Source organism: Siphateles boraxobius, unplaced genomic scaffold, assembly GCF_051911475.1.
Source record: "Siphateles boraxobius isolate OS27281-9 unplaced genomic scaffold, OSU_SipBor_1 6, whole genome shotgun sequence".
Taxonomy (NCBI): Eukaryota; Metazoa; Chordata; class Actinopteri; order Cypriniformes; family Leuciscidae; genus Siphateles; species Siphateles boraxobius.
Window position 1 is genome coordinate 9,091,858 of NW_027509186.1, and position 18,459 is coordinate 9,110,316.

General features: G+C 38.4%; 1 protein-coding gene across 1 annotated transcript in view; it reads left to right on the forward strand.

Moving 5' to 3' along the window:
* dscamb (Down syndrome cell adhesion molecule b) overlaps positions 1-18,459 on the forward strand; it is a 174,289-nt gene that overhangs the window by 98,895 nt on the left and 56,935 nt on the right. Inside the window, exons 4-6 of the mRNA XM_077207616.1 lie at positions 12,516-12,662; positions 14,468-14,746; positions 17,896-18,171. Coding sequence (XP_077063731.1) covers positions 12,516-12,662; positions 14,468-14,746; positions 17,896-18,171 — 702 coding nt within the window. The remainder of the gene's footprint in view (positions 1-12,515; positions 12,663-14,467; positions 14,747-17,895; positions 18,172-18,459) is intronic.

An 18,459-nucleotide genomic window follows, 5' to 3' on the forward strand; every position in this document is an offset into this window, starting at 1 on the left:
AAGTGTAATCCTAATTTTGATTTAGTTTAATTTGATAGGACTACTAAAAGTAAATAAAACTAAAAATTGCTAAAAACTGTACGGACAGAAAACCCAAATAAAAACAACAAAAACACAACAAAATGACTAAAACTTTTATATTAAAGAAGAAACTATGAGAAAATTATTCAAAATATTATATATTGTAATATTCGGAAATAAATAATAGCATCTCAGTGTTACAAAAAAAAACACTGCTTAATTTTTACTGTAGTAAAAACAGTAAATTATGCATAATTACATGCAACTAACCCTAAACCAAACCTAACCCTAGATCTTTTTATATAGTAAGTACATGTTGTTAATTAATATTACTCAGTACTTAAATGTTTAATTACACTGTAACAAGAACACATTAAATTAAAGTGTAATTAATAATAAATAATGTAATTCAATATATTTGAGAAATTACTATAAAAATAATTTTCATTTCAAAGTTTACTAGATTTAAGAGTAATATTGCACAACCTCGAGCTCTTACTGCAGAATATTAAGAACACAAATTTTCATTTTTTACAAATATTGCATTTCCATTAAATGCAATCCTTCTACTTTTGATAAAAATATAGACCCTGACATAACAGAATGTTATGCACCCAAAATAATGATCAGCCATTGTTCATATTGCAGCTTTAAATGAACATCGCTGCATTTTATTGTACTAAAATGAAACTGACCATATCAAACCTCTACAAAACACTATTGACTTTAAATGTTTGAGTCATGAAGAAGAAAATGTGACTGTATTATGAATCACAGGCCTGAAGTGTTAAATATTCATGGCGAATGCTGTGTGGAAATGAGCGATAAAAAGGTTTGGGATTCTGCCAAACCAAATGGAAGAAGAAAAAAGACCAATGGGAGCTCTGTATAAACAGCAGTGGTTTAATGGTGCGAATCTAACACAGGCCAATTAAAATGCAGGCAGAGAGCATGGGGGTGGGCCTCCATTCATTTGAGGGGAAATTGAGGTTGAAATTAGGCATTGTGTGACCACGTGGCCTGCACTGAGCCTGGACCAGTGGCAGCTTGCATTAACTCTTGGTACTGGCAAAGAGAGAAATGGGTAAACTTGTGCAAATCCAGCAACAAATTGCTTGGTTTTGAGTCTTCAAGCTCAGAGAGTGGCCTGTGGTCGGGTTACACTTGCCTTTGGTAAGTTCTCAATTAAATTGGTACGTAAAGTCCATACTAGAAGCGTAGTAAACACTATCTAGTTTTTAACTAACTCTGTACTTTATTTGGTTGCACGATGTGTTCCTAAAGTGCAATAATTGTATCCCTTTAAACTCATCTTTGATCACAAAAATTACATATTTAAATGTTTTTTCCTTGAATATAAATTTCTTCATGCCTTAAAATATCTTTAATGTAACTCTACACCCTTACCTCATTAAGTATACGCGGTTCTATGAATATGCAAATGAGCCCCGCCTCCACTCACTCAGCTCAGAGATCCACTCGTTGACGATCACTCGTTGATCTGATTGGTTACAAGGTAGTTTGTTACGTCAGAAACACCAGCGATTTCAAACCGTGTTTTCGAGACTGTCTTTGGTTCACTGCAGTTTTAAGGAGAAAATACGTTGGTGTTGACGTGAATTTGCACATGGTTTGTCTTAAAGCATATTAAACCCCACATTGACATAAACAACATTAAAAGTTTGATTTTCACCCCTGGGTGGTGCCATACTGTTGCTAGTAGGTCATAAGCTCTCGTAAAAGTGCTTAGTCGCATAATAAAATGTTTACACTCAATGATCCAATAGCAGCCTTCAAATACATGAACAGAAGTTCACGTGTTCATCCTTGATTCTTTGCCTCACGTAACTAATGCTAAAATATTTTTACATTGGTATACACTATTTTATCATTAATATGACATTAGTTGTTTTTTATATATTAATAACTGATTGTAAATAACATCCAGAAACTGTATTTAAAATGAATAAGGATTAAAAAAAATACTGATAAAAAAAAAAAAAGATATTTTAAATAATTTTGATTTTATTTGACATGCACAACACGGACTGATGCACACAGAGGTGTGCGCTGTTTAGGTCTGGTTCACATCAATATTGATAACTATAAAGATAACTATAATGATAACTAGCATCCACATCAACACACAATATCGTTCTGTTTACTATAAGCTCGCTGCAGTTTTGTTGTCTGCCGCTTTAAATGCTCGAGCTCTTGAAAGAAGGATGGATTCTGATTGGCTGTCAATGTTTTAATTATTCATCAGCTGTTCTGAAAGTGATTTCAATGATATGGTTTCTTTGTGTTGTTATTGAATGGAGTGCAGAACATTTAGTGTAAATATACACATATTTTATTTCATACTGTAAAGTAAATGTAAAAACATTGACTATTTCATCAAATATTCGTTTGTGCTCTGTATTGTTTAGGATCATTGTGATGTTAGCATCTGTAATAAAATATGGCCGTAGTGTCCGTGACATCACCCGTAGGTTTTTGAAGAGCATTTTTAAAGCCCAGAGTGGGCAGAGCCGGCCGTCGCCATCTTGGCAGGGCGTCACCGCATGTCACTCCCGGATAAAAGAAAATGGCCAAAAAGGCAGCATTAGCTGAGGTGACGTGACGCTAACAGACAGCAGACAAATGGCTAGAAGTGACATCAGCGGCAATTCACCTTTTTATTTATTTATTTATAAGTTTATTTGTATAGGGACAGTACAAAAAAACATGATCCCAGTCAAAACTGGAAAAAATGGCACTCAAGTGGCCACGCCCTTAATTATACAGAACGTTAAGGCTTAATAAAATTTTAATTGATGAGTTATAAAAAAAATCACCCCCTCACAGTTGTCATTAAGGGCAAAATTAGCTATATAGAACAAATTCACTTTTTGTACCAGGCTGCAAATGCTGTAAAGTTGGGCATTTTAACATGGGCGGTCTATGGGATTGACTCTCTTTTGGAGCCTGTCTCTAGCCGCCAGTTGATGATTTGCAGTTTAAGTCACTTCCGTGTTTGTTTCAAGAGAGAGACAGAGAGGTTGCCGCTTGATTGTTAGCTTAGCATCATGCTAACATCAAACTCTACTGGAATCAGCAGTAGGTGAATGGTGAGCTTCGAATGAGGAGCACTATTATGTTCATGAGTGACCTCAAATCAGTCGCTTCCAGATTCCAGGACAGTCAGGATACTGCGTTCAAAGGTTGCTTCCCACGTAGGCAGTGAAAAGCGAGGCATCTCACTTGATTTTGGAACAGACCATGTTAAGCCCCAGAGGGGAAGCTGCATTCCTCCAGCTGTTATATGATTCTGAAAGTGACCTTTGGTTAATGTCACACATCACAGAGTTTAATATCACTCCTTGACTATATGCCATGACATAGAAATCTGTTGTTTTTTGCTTCCTTTCCCTCATTTACGGTTTCTTCAGACCCCATTTGATCTTATGAAAATCTAAGGCTCCATCAAAAGATATTTTTGCTCACGGTAATTATCACATGTTGAGAAGGAGTGGAGGACTAATCGTCTGGAAAGGAAAGAAAAGGAAATGGTTTCTAGAAGAGCTATAGCTGAAGGCTACAGTAGAGCATGGCTGCAGAAATACACTCTTCAATTAAAATTAAGTCAATTTTTACAGGCTTTCTTTCTGGTTTTGTAATGTAGCTGACCCCGTGTCTTGTCAAACTAATCTACTGATAAAGTGTGTTCCTTGAGCTCATTAGTAAGACCTGGGGAAGTTTGAGTAACTACAGTACATGAATCTAATCACTTATCAATGTTTTGCTAACTATTCCAATAGGAATTCCTTTACAAAGGACAAAGATTTCAAGTGCAGCAAAATAAGTGTCAATCCGCATTGTGTGTCAGTGTACGAGACCAAGGGCCAATGTTACAGAGAGTATCTTTTTCCCAATATACTCTCATTAAGCAGCCAAAAAATACAGTGTCAGAGTTTGATGTTAGAAGATGGCGAGCCCAAAAAAAGAGTCTTAAAAAGGCTAACATTCAAAGAAAGGCGGTCCTAAAAGCGCCCACTTCGAAGAAACAGACAGGCAAATGTGTCAGTACGTAGCCGAAAAAAGAAATGAGGGGCTGCCCATAACCAGAGCCGTCATCCAGCTGAAGGCACCAAAGAGCTGAACTTACCCACCAGCGAGGCCCATCATTTCTTATTTCGGTTAGGTACTGACACACTTGCCTGTCAATATCCTCGAGGCGGGCGCTAAGAATGATGCGGCATAAGAATGATCGACGTAATGTATTAGCGCTTGCTCTCCAACTTTAGGGATCAGATCATGCAGATCAAACACCTGTTTTTTGACATGCCAGCATGTGTCACTGTACATAAAAAAAGTGAGATATCAGTCATAGTATAATCTATTAAATGAGAATTTCAGGTTATTTTTATGGTAGCTATGCCGTAATGTGTTTATTTCTGAATGTGATTGTTGTTGGTACATTTTACCACTATTTACCATATTTCAAATACAAAAATAAAAATGTAAATATGAAACATTTGGTTGCGTGTCGTCTGGAGTAGATTAATATTTATTCAAAATCCTAAATATTCTCTTATATTAATATTAATCACGGAATGTTTTAGTGCTGTAGTGCTGACACATTGAATAGACATTGAATTGAATAGACATTGAATCTCAGCAATATACATGTGCAATCATGACTGGAGGGTAGGATGACAATTCATTAGGGGTGTAACGGTACACAGAATTCACGGTTCGGTACGTACCTCGGTTTTGGGATAACGATTCGATATGAGTTCTGTACAACAGGATAAAGGAATGCCAACTTTTTTTCATTTATTTTGAACAGATAGTAGTGCAAATTTCAGTTTGTTCCACCTAGTGGCACCTAGACCGCAGTCTTTAGCGTCCTTGTTAGCGCGCTTACCTCCCATTCCAGAGAACACCGGTTCTAGTCCTGCTCGGCGCTGGGCATGGGGTTACAATGGTGGCGTGACCCGGATGGGATTGAGGTTGTGGGTGGTGAGTGGAACGGAGGCCAGCTAGTGAGAGCTCTTCAGGAAAACCTCACTCCCCTGCATTTAAGAGGTGCACTAGACACTGTTGTCTTTAGAGTCCTTGTTAGCGCGACCGCCGCCTATGCCGGGGAGACGCCGGCTCCAGTCCTGTTTGGAGCAGTGCGAGAAAGACCCAGAGGCGTTAAACTAACGGGGTAATTAATAGAGGCTATAGAAACTGCATCCATCTACCCTTTTCCTCCATACGGTTCTAGTGCGGGTCCCGGGGCTTTGTCCGTTCTCAAACCGTTCCACACATTTCCATTGTGGAAAAAGGGGGTTCCAGGCCAGAAAGATCATTTCAACTCTGGCCCTAAAAACTTGCTGGTCTCAAAAAGAGATAGGGAGAGGGTTTGGAGAAATGCTGACGCTGTCTCGTTGAGCAATGTAATAATGTTGTAATACGTTGCTCTTTACATCTAAATATATAAAACAATGGGGAGTGAGTGAATTAACTGTTCCAGTTTATCTCTGAAAAGGACATATGAGAGAACCGGCAGTTTATGCCAGCTGCCGATTCACTAGAATCACTGTAAACAGCAAAACAAGTGTCGCACTGATAAGCAACATTTAGTAGTGTTACGCCACCGTTCGTTCGCGGCAGGCTCTGGCTCCAGAACGCGAACCATTATGGTTGATAAGGGGTAGCTCACCACTCTACCCCAAATTCTTGGTGATTTAACTATTGTTCAGAGAGATGTTGGTGAACGTTGAAGGAAGAGGCTCCCTTGTATGGGAGAAGAGGGAGATAAAGCTCTTGGGAAAATGATCGCATCAATCAGGTAGCGGGCTCACAGCAGATCTGGAAATAGCCAAGCTCTTGTCAGACAGACAGCAGCTGGCCAGGGAGATGGACATGCCCTCAGGCTGCAGGTAGGGTTTAACAAGCTCCAGCATAATGAAGCCATGTGTGTCATTTAATTTCACTTCCTCTCGACATACACAACAAATACCCACAGTTTGCCTCTGTTTGGTCCTGCTATGATGCTTTTTCTTTGGTGAAGTACGTAATTTCTGCACTTTTAGAAGCAAATAATGGAATGGCAAAAATACTCCCTGATCTGGCATTCATTGGTAGAACAGAACCATAAAAATCATGCCATTGGTTAAATCAGTGTTGGTGTGCGTTTCCCATACAGCGACATAACTCACTGTTACTGAAACCATAGTTCCAACTAATACTTTCCCCCAAGAAACTTTACGTTCACTCGCAAAACATTCCCTCGCAAAACGATTGCGTTCCCCAAGAAACTTTGCGTTCACTCACAAAACATTCTCTTGTAAAACTAGTATGTTCCCCCAAGAAGCTGTGTTCACTCACAAAACATTCTCTTGTAAAACTATTGCGTTCCACGAAAAACTTTGCGTTCACTCACAAAACATTCTCTCGTAAAACTATTGCGTTCCTCCAAGAAACTTTGTGTTCACTCACAAAACATTCTCTCGTAAAACTATTGCGTTCCCCCAAGAAACTTTGTGTTCACTCACAAAACATTCTCTCGTAAAACTATTGCGTTCCCCCAAGAAACTTTGTGTTCACTCACAAAACATTCTCTCGTAAAACTATTGCGTTCCCCGAAAAACTTTGCGTTCACTCACAAAACATTTTCTCGTAAAACTATTGCGTTCCCCCAAGAAACTTTGCGTTCACTCGCTAAACATTATCTCGTAAAACTATTGTGTTCTCGAAGAAACCTTGAGTACACTCACAAAAGCACAGAAATTAAGTTCCCATTATTTCTATTCCAAAAGATTTACAACGTTTCTTGGGGAACGATACAGTTTTGCAAGAGAAATATAATTTTCGCTTTTGGGAAGCGCAGCCCTGGTTGGGAGACCTGTAACTGGTGCTGCGGCGCCACAGTGTTTAGTTGTTCCTGCGTATGACAAAGAGCCACACGTCTTCTTATAGCAGCTCGTTTTGATGTGTGGATGTGAGCCTTATGGGGGTTACAATGACGTTAGCTGTCATTGTGTCTCTCTAATAATGATAAATGGAACTTATTACATCAGTGTTAATTTCCCCTCCACAGATTGGTCTCAGATGCTGATACTTATCTGGCACTGATCGAATTGTGCGAGTGTAATCGCTGAGAACAGACCCTATTAAAATCCGGGGCCTGTGCATCTGATATCAGCTCCTATTGGAGGTCTGATTAGTCATCATGCTCTCTACCTGCTGACATGTCACTATTCTTCAAAAATGTTTTTCGCTGCCCTCAAATGTGCCAGCTGATAAGACAACATCTAAATTATACATTATATCTACTCTACTATTTTACCCAATGCAACCGTACATTAATGTCACCATATCCTTCCAGTTTTTATAATTTCTTCAAGCTAATTTACATTATTTCTCTATTACCAACATCTTCACAAACTCACAAATAGCCAATCCTCCAATTAATAATTCGTACTGTAAAAGATATTGGTCTCTTGACCTTGATAGAACTCAATTAAATCATCATGCATCATGTAAAGCAATGTCTCTTTAGAAGACTCAAATTAAACGGATTGATTAATTTTGCTTTATTTATGTCTTTATAAACCTTTTGAATCTTGAAAGTTTTGTTGGAATGAACTTTCGATGGCGGGACCGAAATCTCTCAGGTTTCATTAGAAATATCTTAATTTGTGTTTAAAAAATGAATATAAAAAGACTTATGGGTTTGCAACAACATGAGTGAGTAACTGATGACAGAATTTTAATGTTTTGTCCCTGTAATATAAATTTATGCCGGTGAAATAATGTTGTTCTACAAAAGAGCAGCATTCACAGTATGGTTATTACAGTTAGCATATTTCTATATGCGATCATTAACAACATTGGCAACATTAAAAAACACAACAGTACAAATGAGTTATGTGTGGAAGCTTGTTTCCGCCACAGAATAAAAAATAAAAACGGTAATTGCGACTTTTTCTCTCACATTTCTGACTTTTTTTCTCACAATTACGAGTTTACATCTCACAATTGTGAGTTATAAAGTCAGAATTGTGCGATATAAACTCGCAATTCTGAAGAAAAAAGTCAGTCTTTTTTTCCTTAGAATTGGACTTTATAACTCACAATTGGGTGTTAACTCGCAATTCTGACTTTAATACACGCATTTGCGACTTTATTTCACGCGATTCTAACTTTATAGCTCGCAATTCGGACGAGGTAAACTCACAATTGTGAGATACAAATTTGCAATTATCTTTTAAAATGTTTTATTCTGTAACGGAAACAAGCTTCCTTAGTTATGTTATCCTACATGCTGTTTTTTTTTTATGTCAGAGCAATGACAAATATGGAAATCACCCTGTGATACTCGTTTTAAAAGAATTCAGCTTGAGCTGGCCTCAGTTGATTTAATTACAAAAAAAACAGGTCTGATATAGTCTCAAATGTATGAATCATGCATGAATGCAAGAGCTTGAGTCAGCGCTTGTTATTTGTGGTGAATAGCAGATATGTTTTCTTTTAGCATATGCTATGTTGCGCTAAATGTCAACGCTTAGCGCAGCAGAGTATCCTCTTGTCTCTTAACGCATTCGAGAGGACCCGGTTCACTAATTGAACTCATTTGATATAAATGTGTTAATTGCTCTCGTTGAGCAAGCGCTGTAATTGGGTCATGATTGCTCTTGCTCTCCTCTTCAGTGTGCACACTTCCGCTAATAATATCAATGAAACCATCATGAGAGCTGTGCTACTGAACACGGCTTTTTTATCAAATCACTATAAATAAGGTAGTGTACCTGCCTTTGTCTATTCTGTGAACAGGATATCTGAGTTCTTTAGAATAAATTACAATTGATTATTGCTTGTGCGTTTAAACCTAGTGGCTCATTAGGCATTTTGATTCATCTGAAAGTTATCCTGTGTGCGCTTTTGAAGTACTAGCCCATAGAAGTGTGTTGTAATCCACTGGATTTGAAATGAATTTCAGTGCTCCCGCTTTCTTCCCACTTTCCCAGCATGCAGCAGAAATCTCCTGTTGTCAGTCCAGAGGCGACGGGCCTCTGAATTCATATTTTCAGTCTTTGAAGGAGACATACACTGCTTTCTAAACTCAGGCACCCTGCTGAGGCATTGTGGGAGCACAAGTTCTTCCAGCGATGTCTTGCACAGGTCCAGAAGCACTTGCTATTCAATTAATAGTCATATATTTGGATCATTCTGATATATTGCAGCAGAAACATCACTTTTGGAATAAATTAAATTCAAGCTGAATTAAAAAAGCTGATTTATTTTCATGTTGACCAACCTAGAATCCACAGTAAATCATGCAGAGAGAATGCAGTATCAGCCTCACTCCAGATGCATGATTATTTCATACGGCACATCATGCACAATGTATTTATCCTTTTGAAATATAGATGAATCATTTCTGTGGCTGCCGGTTATTTTTTTTTTTGCATGGTTTGCAACAAAATTAAATAATTTATGGAGGAAATATGAGAGGCCGTCTGTTTGCTTGAATGACACAAGAGAGTAAATGCAGCCCAAACAGTAGTCACGAAGAGTCATGGAACAGGTACGCGGGCTGAAATTGACGGACCAAGTTTCAGTCTTTCCAGCTTCATGAGCTTTTAGGTCATTTATGCACACTGAACATTTTTCAGTGTCGTTTTCGACAAATTTTAGAGATGGTTGTGAAGTGGAAAAGGTTATTGTGTTGTGTCTTGTTGCACTACTGGGGCTTCGCTGCAAATGAATTATTCATGCTAAGAATCGGAGAGGAGCGCTGGAAAAAGAGCAAAGACATTGAAAGACAAAGGATTTGTGAGACAAATCAATAGATAAATGTGTGAATGCAACCACTTCATTTGCTTAAAACAGAATTCGTTTAAACATTTTCTTTATGCAAAATACCTTGCTGTTGATTTTGCTATAAAAGATTGACATGTTCTTTATAGGTTTTGTGAGTATACCCATTTAGTCCTGAAATGTCGTCCTGGCACTTGTATTGAAACTCCACGATCCCAGTATGGCAGGAGGGTGTGGTGAGCGGGCTGAGAAATCCAAGGCCAGGGTTAACCAGGAACTCTGACCTTAATCATCCCTGATTAGTGCTCTCATCCCCTCAGGAACAGGCAGTCTAGATCCTGGATTTAGCATTGATTAGCTGGGAACATGTTGTCCAGCCTTCTGTCACCCACGTGGAGCGTCGGCAGACGACATTTAAGTTAAATATGTGGTTATTTGGTCAATTATCCTGAGTTGATATTTAGATCTTTTGTTTGTTGGTTTGTTTGTTTGTTTGTTTAGCAAACTGTGTGCGTCTTGTAAATTTATGTATATTAATGGCCTTACTATTTCTTTGTTTTGGTGTTAGTAAAACGCTGGCTGAATGTACAACATATTACAACTTTAAGAGGGAATGCATGGATCCAATATACTGATACACATCTGATTTCTTTCTCAACTGTTTACATTCAGACATAACCCAACTGTATTTACAAGCATACTTGGGTATTTTAAAATTATTCTGTGCGTATGTGTCAGTTCAAGCGCAAGGAAAGAGTAATAATTCTGTGTTTGCGCGCAGTCTGAAACGCGTCTCTCTGTGTATGTGCGACTGTGCGCACGGATAAAAGCTTGTGATTACCAGATTCAGTTGAAATGGTTTAAAATCGCTTGAATGTGTAAATTGCCAAGAAAAAAAAAAAACATGTGCAAATGATAGACTTTGCAATTAATCCGCGAATCATATGCCTCGGCACGATCCCGCCCTAATGTTTATGGCTTTTATTATTTTTCTAAACATTTTGTTGTATTTACTGCCATTTTAAATGATTATTTGTGATTATTTATAATTGATTATTTATAAATGATTATTTAATACTTTATTTTTTCTCGACAATGCAATTGAGACTTGGCTTATTTTCTGGAAAATATGGTAATGCCATATGATTATTAGTAAATGAAAATTGACAGTTTTAGTTTATTTTCACACTAGAAAAGGTTTTCAAAGACAATATGTGTACTCGTGCACACGGCTTGATATTTAATACATCCAAACAGTGTGTGTGGTGTCAAAATATGTGTGGTCATGTAAATCTGTTATCATGGAAATTCAACCGGTCGTGTAGCAATACTGTATATTCTATTCTATTCTATTCTGTTCTATTCTATTCTATTCTATTCTATTCTACTCTATTCTACTCTACTCTATTCTACTCTATTCTATTCTACTCTACTCTACTCTATTCTACTCTTTTCTACTCTATTCTATTCTACTCTACTCTATTCTACTCTACTCTATTCTATTCTACTCTACTCTATTCTACTCTATTCTACTCTATTCTATTCTACTCTACTCTATTCTACTCTACTCTACTCTACTCTATTCTATTCTACTCTACTCTACTCTATTCTACTCTATTCTATTCTACTCTACTCTATTCTACTCTTTTCTACTCTATTCTATTCTACTCTACTCTATTCTACTCTACTCTATTCTATTCTACTCTACTCTATTCTATTCTACTCTACTCTACTCTACTCTATTCTACTCTATTCTATTCTACTCTATTCTATTCTACTCTACTCTATTCCACTCTATTTTATTCTATACGTATCAAAATCAAGATCAAAATCAAAATGTCTTTCTTGAATTTGAAAGTGTGCAAGCTCTCATATGTGTTACTGAAACGGGGCCCACTTACAAAACACACCATGATATAGCTGTGAAATTGTATGATCCTCAGTCCCACGACACAGCTCAGCTAATCTAAGAATCATGCTTTAATTTCCCTTCTAATTTTAACCTTTTCAAAACAACAGCGCACAGATGCATTTTCCCAGGTTTTCTATTTGCACTGCTGGTAGCAGGTCTCAGACAACTGCATGTAAACTAGGAGCTACAACCCCCTCTAGGGTATCAAATCCTGGACTCTCATTTCTAACTAGGTCAATGCTTGCTATATCTGCAGACTCTCTATTTCTCCTTTTCTGTCTGTCTCTCTCTCTCTCTCTCTCTCGCTCTCTTTTCAACCCCGGTCCACCACAAGTTCCATTTCTCATCTCGTATGCATCAACATCACAGTAATGTGTGTCCATTTACACAGTCATTTGACTGTAAGCAATATAATCCTGAAAATAAATGAATGAGGTTTCTAGAACTAACCGTCATAATTGTAGCGTTTCTCTGGCTGTGTCTGCGTGAACTGTAAGAATGGCTGCAGTTCTTGAAAGCTTTTCTGTTTCGAGCTCTGGGCGACTGACTGAGCGATCAGCTCGGTTGCAAAACAGTCACGTCCGATAGTTCAATACTGCGCTCCCTCAGGTCTGCCAGCGCTGGCTTCAAAGAGACATCATGTGCGGATCCTCTTATCTTATAAAAGCCATGAATGTTTTAGATACATTTGTTTTTGATGGAATATATACGGTCAAATTACATATGACTTTAATTGGGGTTATAGCAAGTCTAACCACAATATTTTTCTCTCTTTTTCTCTCTCCAGGATCAAGATATCTTATTACATCCACGGGGGCCTTGTATATTCTGGATGTGCAGTCAGAGGACGCAGTGAATATTTATCGCTGTACCACGCGGCACCGATACACAGGGGAGACCAGACAGAGCAACAGTGCCCGACTGCTTTTATCAGGTGAGGGGCCTTTGTGTTGCTGACTCGACTTCTCATAAATCAGTAGATGTACGCCAGATCTAGTCAAAAAAATCATATGCCAATTATTTACACATTTTGTGTGTTAAATATAAACGGCAGTACGTGTAAGAAGCAAGGTACGAGAGACTTTTCTACAGTATGATTTGTATATAGTCCAAAAGTGCTCATATCTGGAAATATTGTTATATTTACTTCGTTTTTTTAGACAGAATAATCATTCATATTATTTTTCCACTGATTTTCCTTGATCTGATGAGCCTGTGTTTTCACTTCTGCGATCGCTGTTGTGACTCAGAGAAAGATCATTCGCTGACATTTGCTGCACTGCTTCGGTTATATTGCATTATGTTTTTTGTCAAAAATTCACTTAAGTTCATAAGAAAATGTTTTTTTTTTGAAAGACTATTTATAGTAGTTATATTTATATTTATAGTGATATGAAAGGGAAAACCATGTAATGCCAGAATAAAGGCTAATAGTGGCTGAAAAAATAAATAATAATAATGATAACATAATAATGAAGAGTAGGTTTCATACCCGGCAGAGCTGTGAACGGTTTGTCGAGTGAGAACAATAGTTTTTTTTACCCCTTTTTTTTTTTCAAAAAAACAAGTCTTAATGGGTTGGTTGCACCAATAAGGATTAAATTAAGCAAAGTTTAGAGCTAATCAAGGATTTGTTGATCTAGGTGTGATGCACCACTTATTTTTAAACAAAGATTAACAAAACATGGATTATAAATCTAACCTGTGATTAAAACTTTCATCCTCGGTTTATTTTGTCCACCACGATGGATTCGCCATTGCAATTAAACGGCAACAATGTTAATATTTCATTTCCTTTTAGATTGATGAAACTCTCTCTCTCTCTCTCTCTCTCTCTCTCTCTCTCTCTCTCTCTCTCTCTCTCTCTTTATCATTTGCTACTGTTACCAAGAGACTGTTAGAAATCAAGCAGAAAGAGAAAACATTGCAGCAGCGCTTATGGATTTCACAAGCCTGGGAATATATATATATATATATATATATATATATATATATATATATATAGTAACATGGCAGCATAATTTATGCTATAACTGCTGCCCTGAAACAGGCAGCTCATGGCCGCTCAGATCTGTGTCCCAATTCAAAGGCTGCATCCTTCGAAGGACTCGGACTTCATAGGACTGGGGACTCGGACTTCATAAAACCGCGAAGGACGGAATGGCGTTGTTAAATGACGGTCTTTTTGTCGCCTAGCAACTGTGACAGCTGCCGTTGACGACAACAGTAACGTTTGTACTGGACCTTTTTGAAAGTTTCTGTACATTAATCTGTTTGAAAACAAAACCGAGTTCACAAACTGTCTAAATGTGTTCACCATGGTCCATTTCTGTATATAACAAAGAGTATAAACTATATACAATCGCATCTTAGTAAGATATGTCAAAAATGTTAACGTTTTTTTGAAAATAGTTTTTACATTTGTATCATTAACTATTTCAGTTAGTTGAAACCCAATACTTACGTTTAAAAGTGTAATTCGGCCATTTATCTCAAGAAATCCTATCATCACTGGCACAGAATGAATTCTGGGTTAGGCAAGGCCGGGAAGGATCCATCTGTATTATCCTTAATTTCTCTGGAAAACGAAGGATGCATTTGGAGGAGCCTTTGAACGCAATCGGGCTTCGAATGCGGCCTTCGAAGGATTCAGCTTCTGAATTGGGACGCAGCAGTAGACTTCATTTCCCACTGCTACAGTATATAAAGAAAAATGGATTTTCTCTAACTCTCTTTTAGATCCTGTGGACTCCGCTCCGGTGATTCTGGATGGGTTTGAACGGAGGGAGGTTATGGTGGGACACCGGGTGGAGCTCCCGTGTAAAGCGTCCGGTCACCCCCCGCCCAGGTATCGCTGGCTGAGGGACAACAGCCCCTTAGAATCAGACAGCCGCTACCACCAGAGTGTATCGGGCCTTCTCATCGAGGCCACGCGACCCAGTGACGCTGGCAGTTATGTGTGTGAGGTGTGGAACAGCTTCGGAAACGCCAAAGTGGTCGGACGGCTGGTGGTCAAACGTAAGTTACCTTTTAAAGCAGGGGTTCTCAACTCTTGCCCTTGAGATCCACTTTCCTCCAGAGTTTAGCTCCAACTCTGATAAAAAAAATTAAAAAAACTTCCTGTTGCTTTATAGTGATCCTGGAGAGCTTGATTGGCTTGTTCTGGTGTTTATGTTTCGGATTGGTGCTAATAGCCCCTTTCACACAGCGATCCCGGTAAATTACCATTAAATTGCCAGAACGACTTTACCGGTAAATTCAAAAATGTGCTTTTCGAACAACCAACAGCGTTCTGGCTATTTACTGGTAACAGACCATTCACACATCACTTACAAAATAACTGTAAACTCTGTAATGACGTAATTAACCGAAGGTTTTTGCCTTGTTCCTGAAGGAGGTTAGTTATTTTATCATACGTGACTGTATCGCTAACTGTTGTTGACAAATCTCTTCATCCGCCGGGACTCGGAGATGCACTTTAGTTTCGGTATCACTCCAATTTGAAGACATAGACCTTATGTAGCCCCGCCCCTTTTCAGCTCTGTGCTCGTTGTCTTTTGTCTTCCGGTCTGTGTTTTCACAGCGTTCTTGCATATTTAAGAATGAATGGCTCGTTTTAAAATCTTCCCGGTCTACTGACATTTGTTAAGACATCTGCTTTAAACACTACAATCCTCATGATAACTTTCGTTAACTTTACATTAAGTAAATCCACTTCAAAAGCTTATTACTCATGGACAGCAATTCCATGGAAATATAAAGAGAGCAACCGCAAAAACGGAAGTTCAAAGACAATAGGTTTGTTTGAGATGCGCCTTGCCTCGCCTGAAATGTAGTTGAGAGTAGGCGGCTGCAGTGAGAGGAGGAGTGAAAAAAGCGCAGGCAAGCCGTAGAGTTCTCGCTTCTCGCAGTGGATCTGACACCTGCGAGATCAATGATGGATATCGCGGGATTCACGATCGTGCACATTGTTGCTAATAAACTGGATGTAATTTAAGTTCTGTTGCTTTTATATGAAAATAAATATAATGAACCAGACACCCAACGTACTTGTTATTTAATTCCATTTCAAATAAGTGTTTATCGATCATTTTTGTTTAATACAGTCATAGGCTATGTGTTTTTTTAATAATAAAATAACATTGCATAACCCAGATCGCACTGTCCGAGAGTTTGGGAATATTCACACATAACATATGGACATAAAACATGATATCCGAGTTTTAAAATCAAACATTTTAAAAGAGAACAATATACATCACGGTTGTTTAAACCAATCAACATTAAGCTGTGTCGTCAGCAAGTCGTTTCCCATCATGCTTTTGATCAGCGCAGTCGGTGGAGAGCAACTGCGGGCGACTGCAGAATCCGAAACGTGTGCCTTGCGCTAGCGAGAGTTTTTTGACACACGTCAGCATGACATCAGAGCAAGGCGGACCGCACTCAGACACATTTCTAACCGGCATGCATTACGCGCTGATCACCGGTGATCGGTTTTGCTCATCTCAAACAAGCCTAATATTCTAAAGATGGCTTCGCCCTCGTTTATCTGGCGCATAAGGTCTATACACTGCTGAGAAAAGACGTCATCTGCGTCATAGTTTTATGAATGGCCCAGAGCTGTTGCTCTTTCAACGGCTTCTAATTGGCCCAAATCACTTCTTACGTCAGCGCGTTCTAACGTGCAAAATACGGGCAATCTTCATTCTTTATTCACGCAGCGCATAATAACCGGTAATTTACTGGTAATGTTACAACTTCGCTACTGATTAATTGCCAGAACCAATTTACTGGTATTTTGAAAAGGTCCTGTTCACATATGATCTGTTACCGTTAATATACGGGTAATTTACCAGTAAAGACTCTGTGTGAAAGGGGCTGTGTGAAACTCTGCAGGAATATGGATCTCAATGACCAGAAATGAAAACCCCTGTTTTAAAGTGACATTAATTTGATATTATTCAACATTTCTAGCATTCACATTTTTATGATATGTGCCCTTTGACAGCTTGGTTTTGAAATGTATTGGATGTAAATAATTCCTATTTGACTCGATACAGTTAAAACCAAAAATGTGTTGGCTGTTGACCGAAAAATTTAAGTTGAGCATGATTAGCAAGTACACAAATTAGCGAACAACATGATTGGTTGGATGAGCTGTTATTAGTTAACAAGTCTTTACATGTGCTGTGTTCCAATCAAAGCTGTATATCAATATCTTAGACTTCCAACTACAACGGAATACCATATCTCAAAACAAAATGGCTACCGTTAGGTGTCTTGGTGTTTGTTTGTCAACAAAGCAACAAATTGTGGATGATAAAAAATGCTGTACTTTTTGAAAGTGTAGAATATCAATAGAAAATATCCGTAACCATGTTTTACCAAAGACTATAGAATAACACAAGACTCTCGCATTGTTTTGAATGGGGAAAAGTGCAACGCTCAATATGGCAATATGTCCCGCCTTCTAAATAAGAGCCAATCGCCAATAGGTAAAGTCATTAGTAAAGCTGCCGTTAGAAGCTCCGGTTCCCATAGAAACAGTCGTATTGCGCTTCCATTGCTCATTAGTGTTATCCAGCCTGAAAAATATTGTTTTCTGTCATGATTCGAGCATTTAGAGACAACATTTAAGAGACAGTTGTCAGATTTCATTGGTGATTTAAAAAAATGAAATTTAATTGTAAGCTTGGCGAACAGTTTTAGAGAATTTTATGTTTCCCCATTCAAAGAGATAGGAGCTTCACTTACACGCCAGAGAGGCGTTTCAAAGATGGCCACCGAGTGAAAAGACTCGTCTTAAAGGGACTTTGGTTTTACTCACTTTGTCTCTGCAAACGATTGCTTAACAGGATTTATTTACATTGTAATCTCAGAACTGACTTTTTTTATTTGCTTAAAAGTGAATATTTACCTTTTGGGTGACGCTATGTTCACATGACATCATGTAGCATTCTGTTGTACTTTTCCAAGTTCGATATGATGACTTCCTGAGTTGAATTGACTGCAGCATTAAGCATTTAAAAGATGACAAACAAAGTTTTAGTCCAAATCCTCTTAAAAACATGGTCTGTAAAGACAAAACAATTTCTTTGAATTTAGACAAAATTATTTTATTCAATAGTGTATTAATGTGCGAGTATGTGTGTTTCCATCCACCCCAGAGCCTCTGAAAGCAGTGGTAAGCCCACGGAAGGTGAGGGGCAGCGTGGGTAGCCAAGTGTCTCTGTTCTGCAGTGTGACTGGCTCTGATGAGTATGACATCAGCTGGTACAGGAATGGTGAGAAGATCTATCAGGGTATAAACGTACGTATCACGGGCATCAACAACGAGAACCTGGTGATGGAGGGAATGGCCAAGAGTGATGGAGGAGCGTATCAGTGCTTTGCTCGAAATGGCAAGATGTCCACCCAAGATTTAGTTCAGGTTGTCTTAGAAGGTAAGTCCAACTTCGAAGGAAGCTGAAAAAATTGTGTAATACTTGTTTGTGTGAAATTACTAAAAGTATGCAGATAGGGAGCCAGGACTGTCTGAGACATAACTTATGTCAACTTATGTCCATAACTTATGGAATAGTTCATCCAAAAACGAATATTTTGACATCTTCATGTCATTCTTAAGGCCGTTGTTTCACACTGAGCGCGACGCAATAAAGCGAAGCCAATCGCAGAGGAACTGTGCTTTCACACCGAAACCGAAACGATTGATCGCCTTCAGGTAACTCACG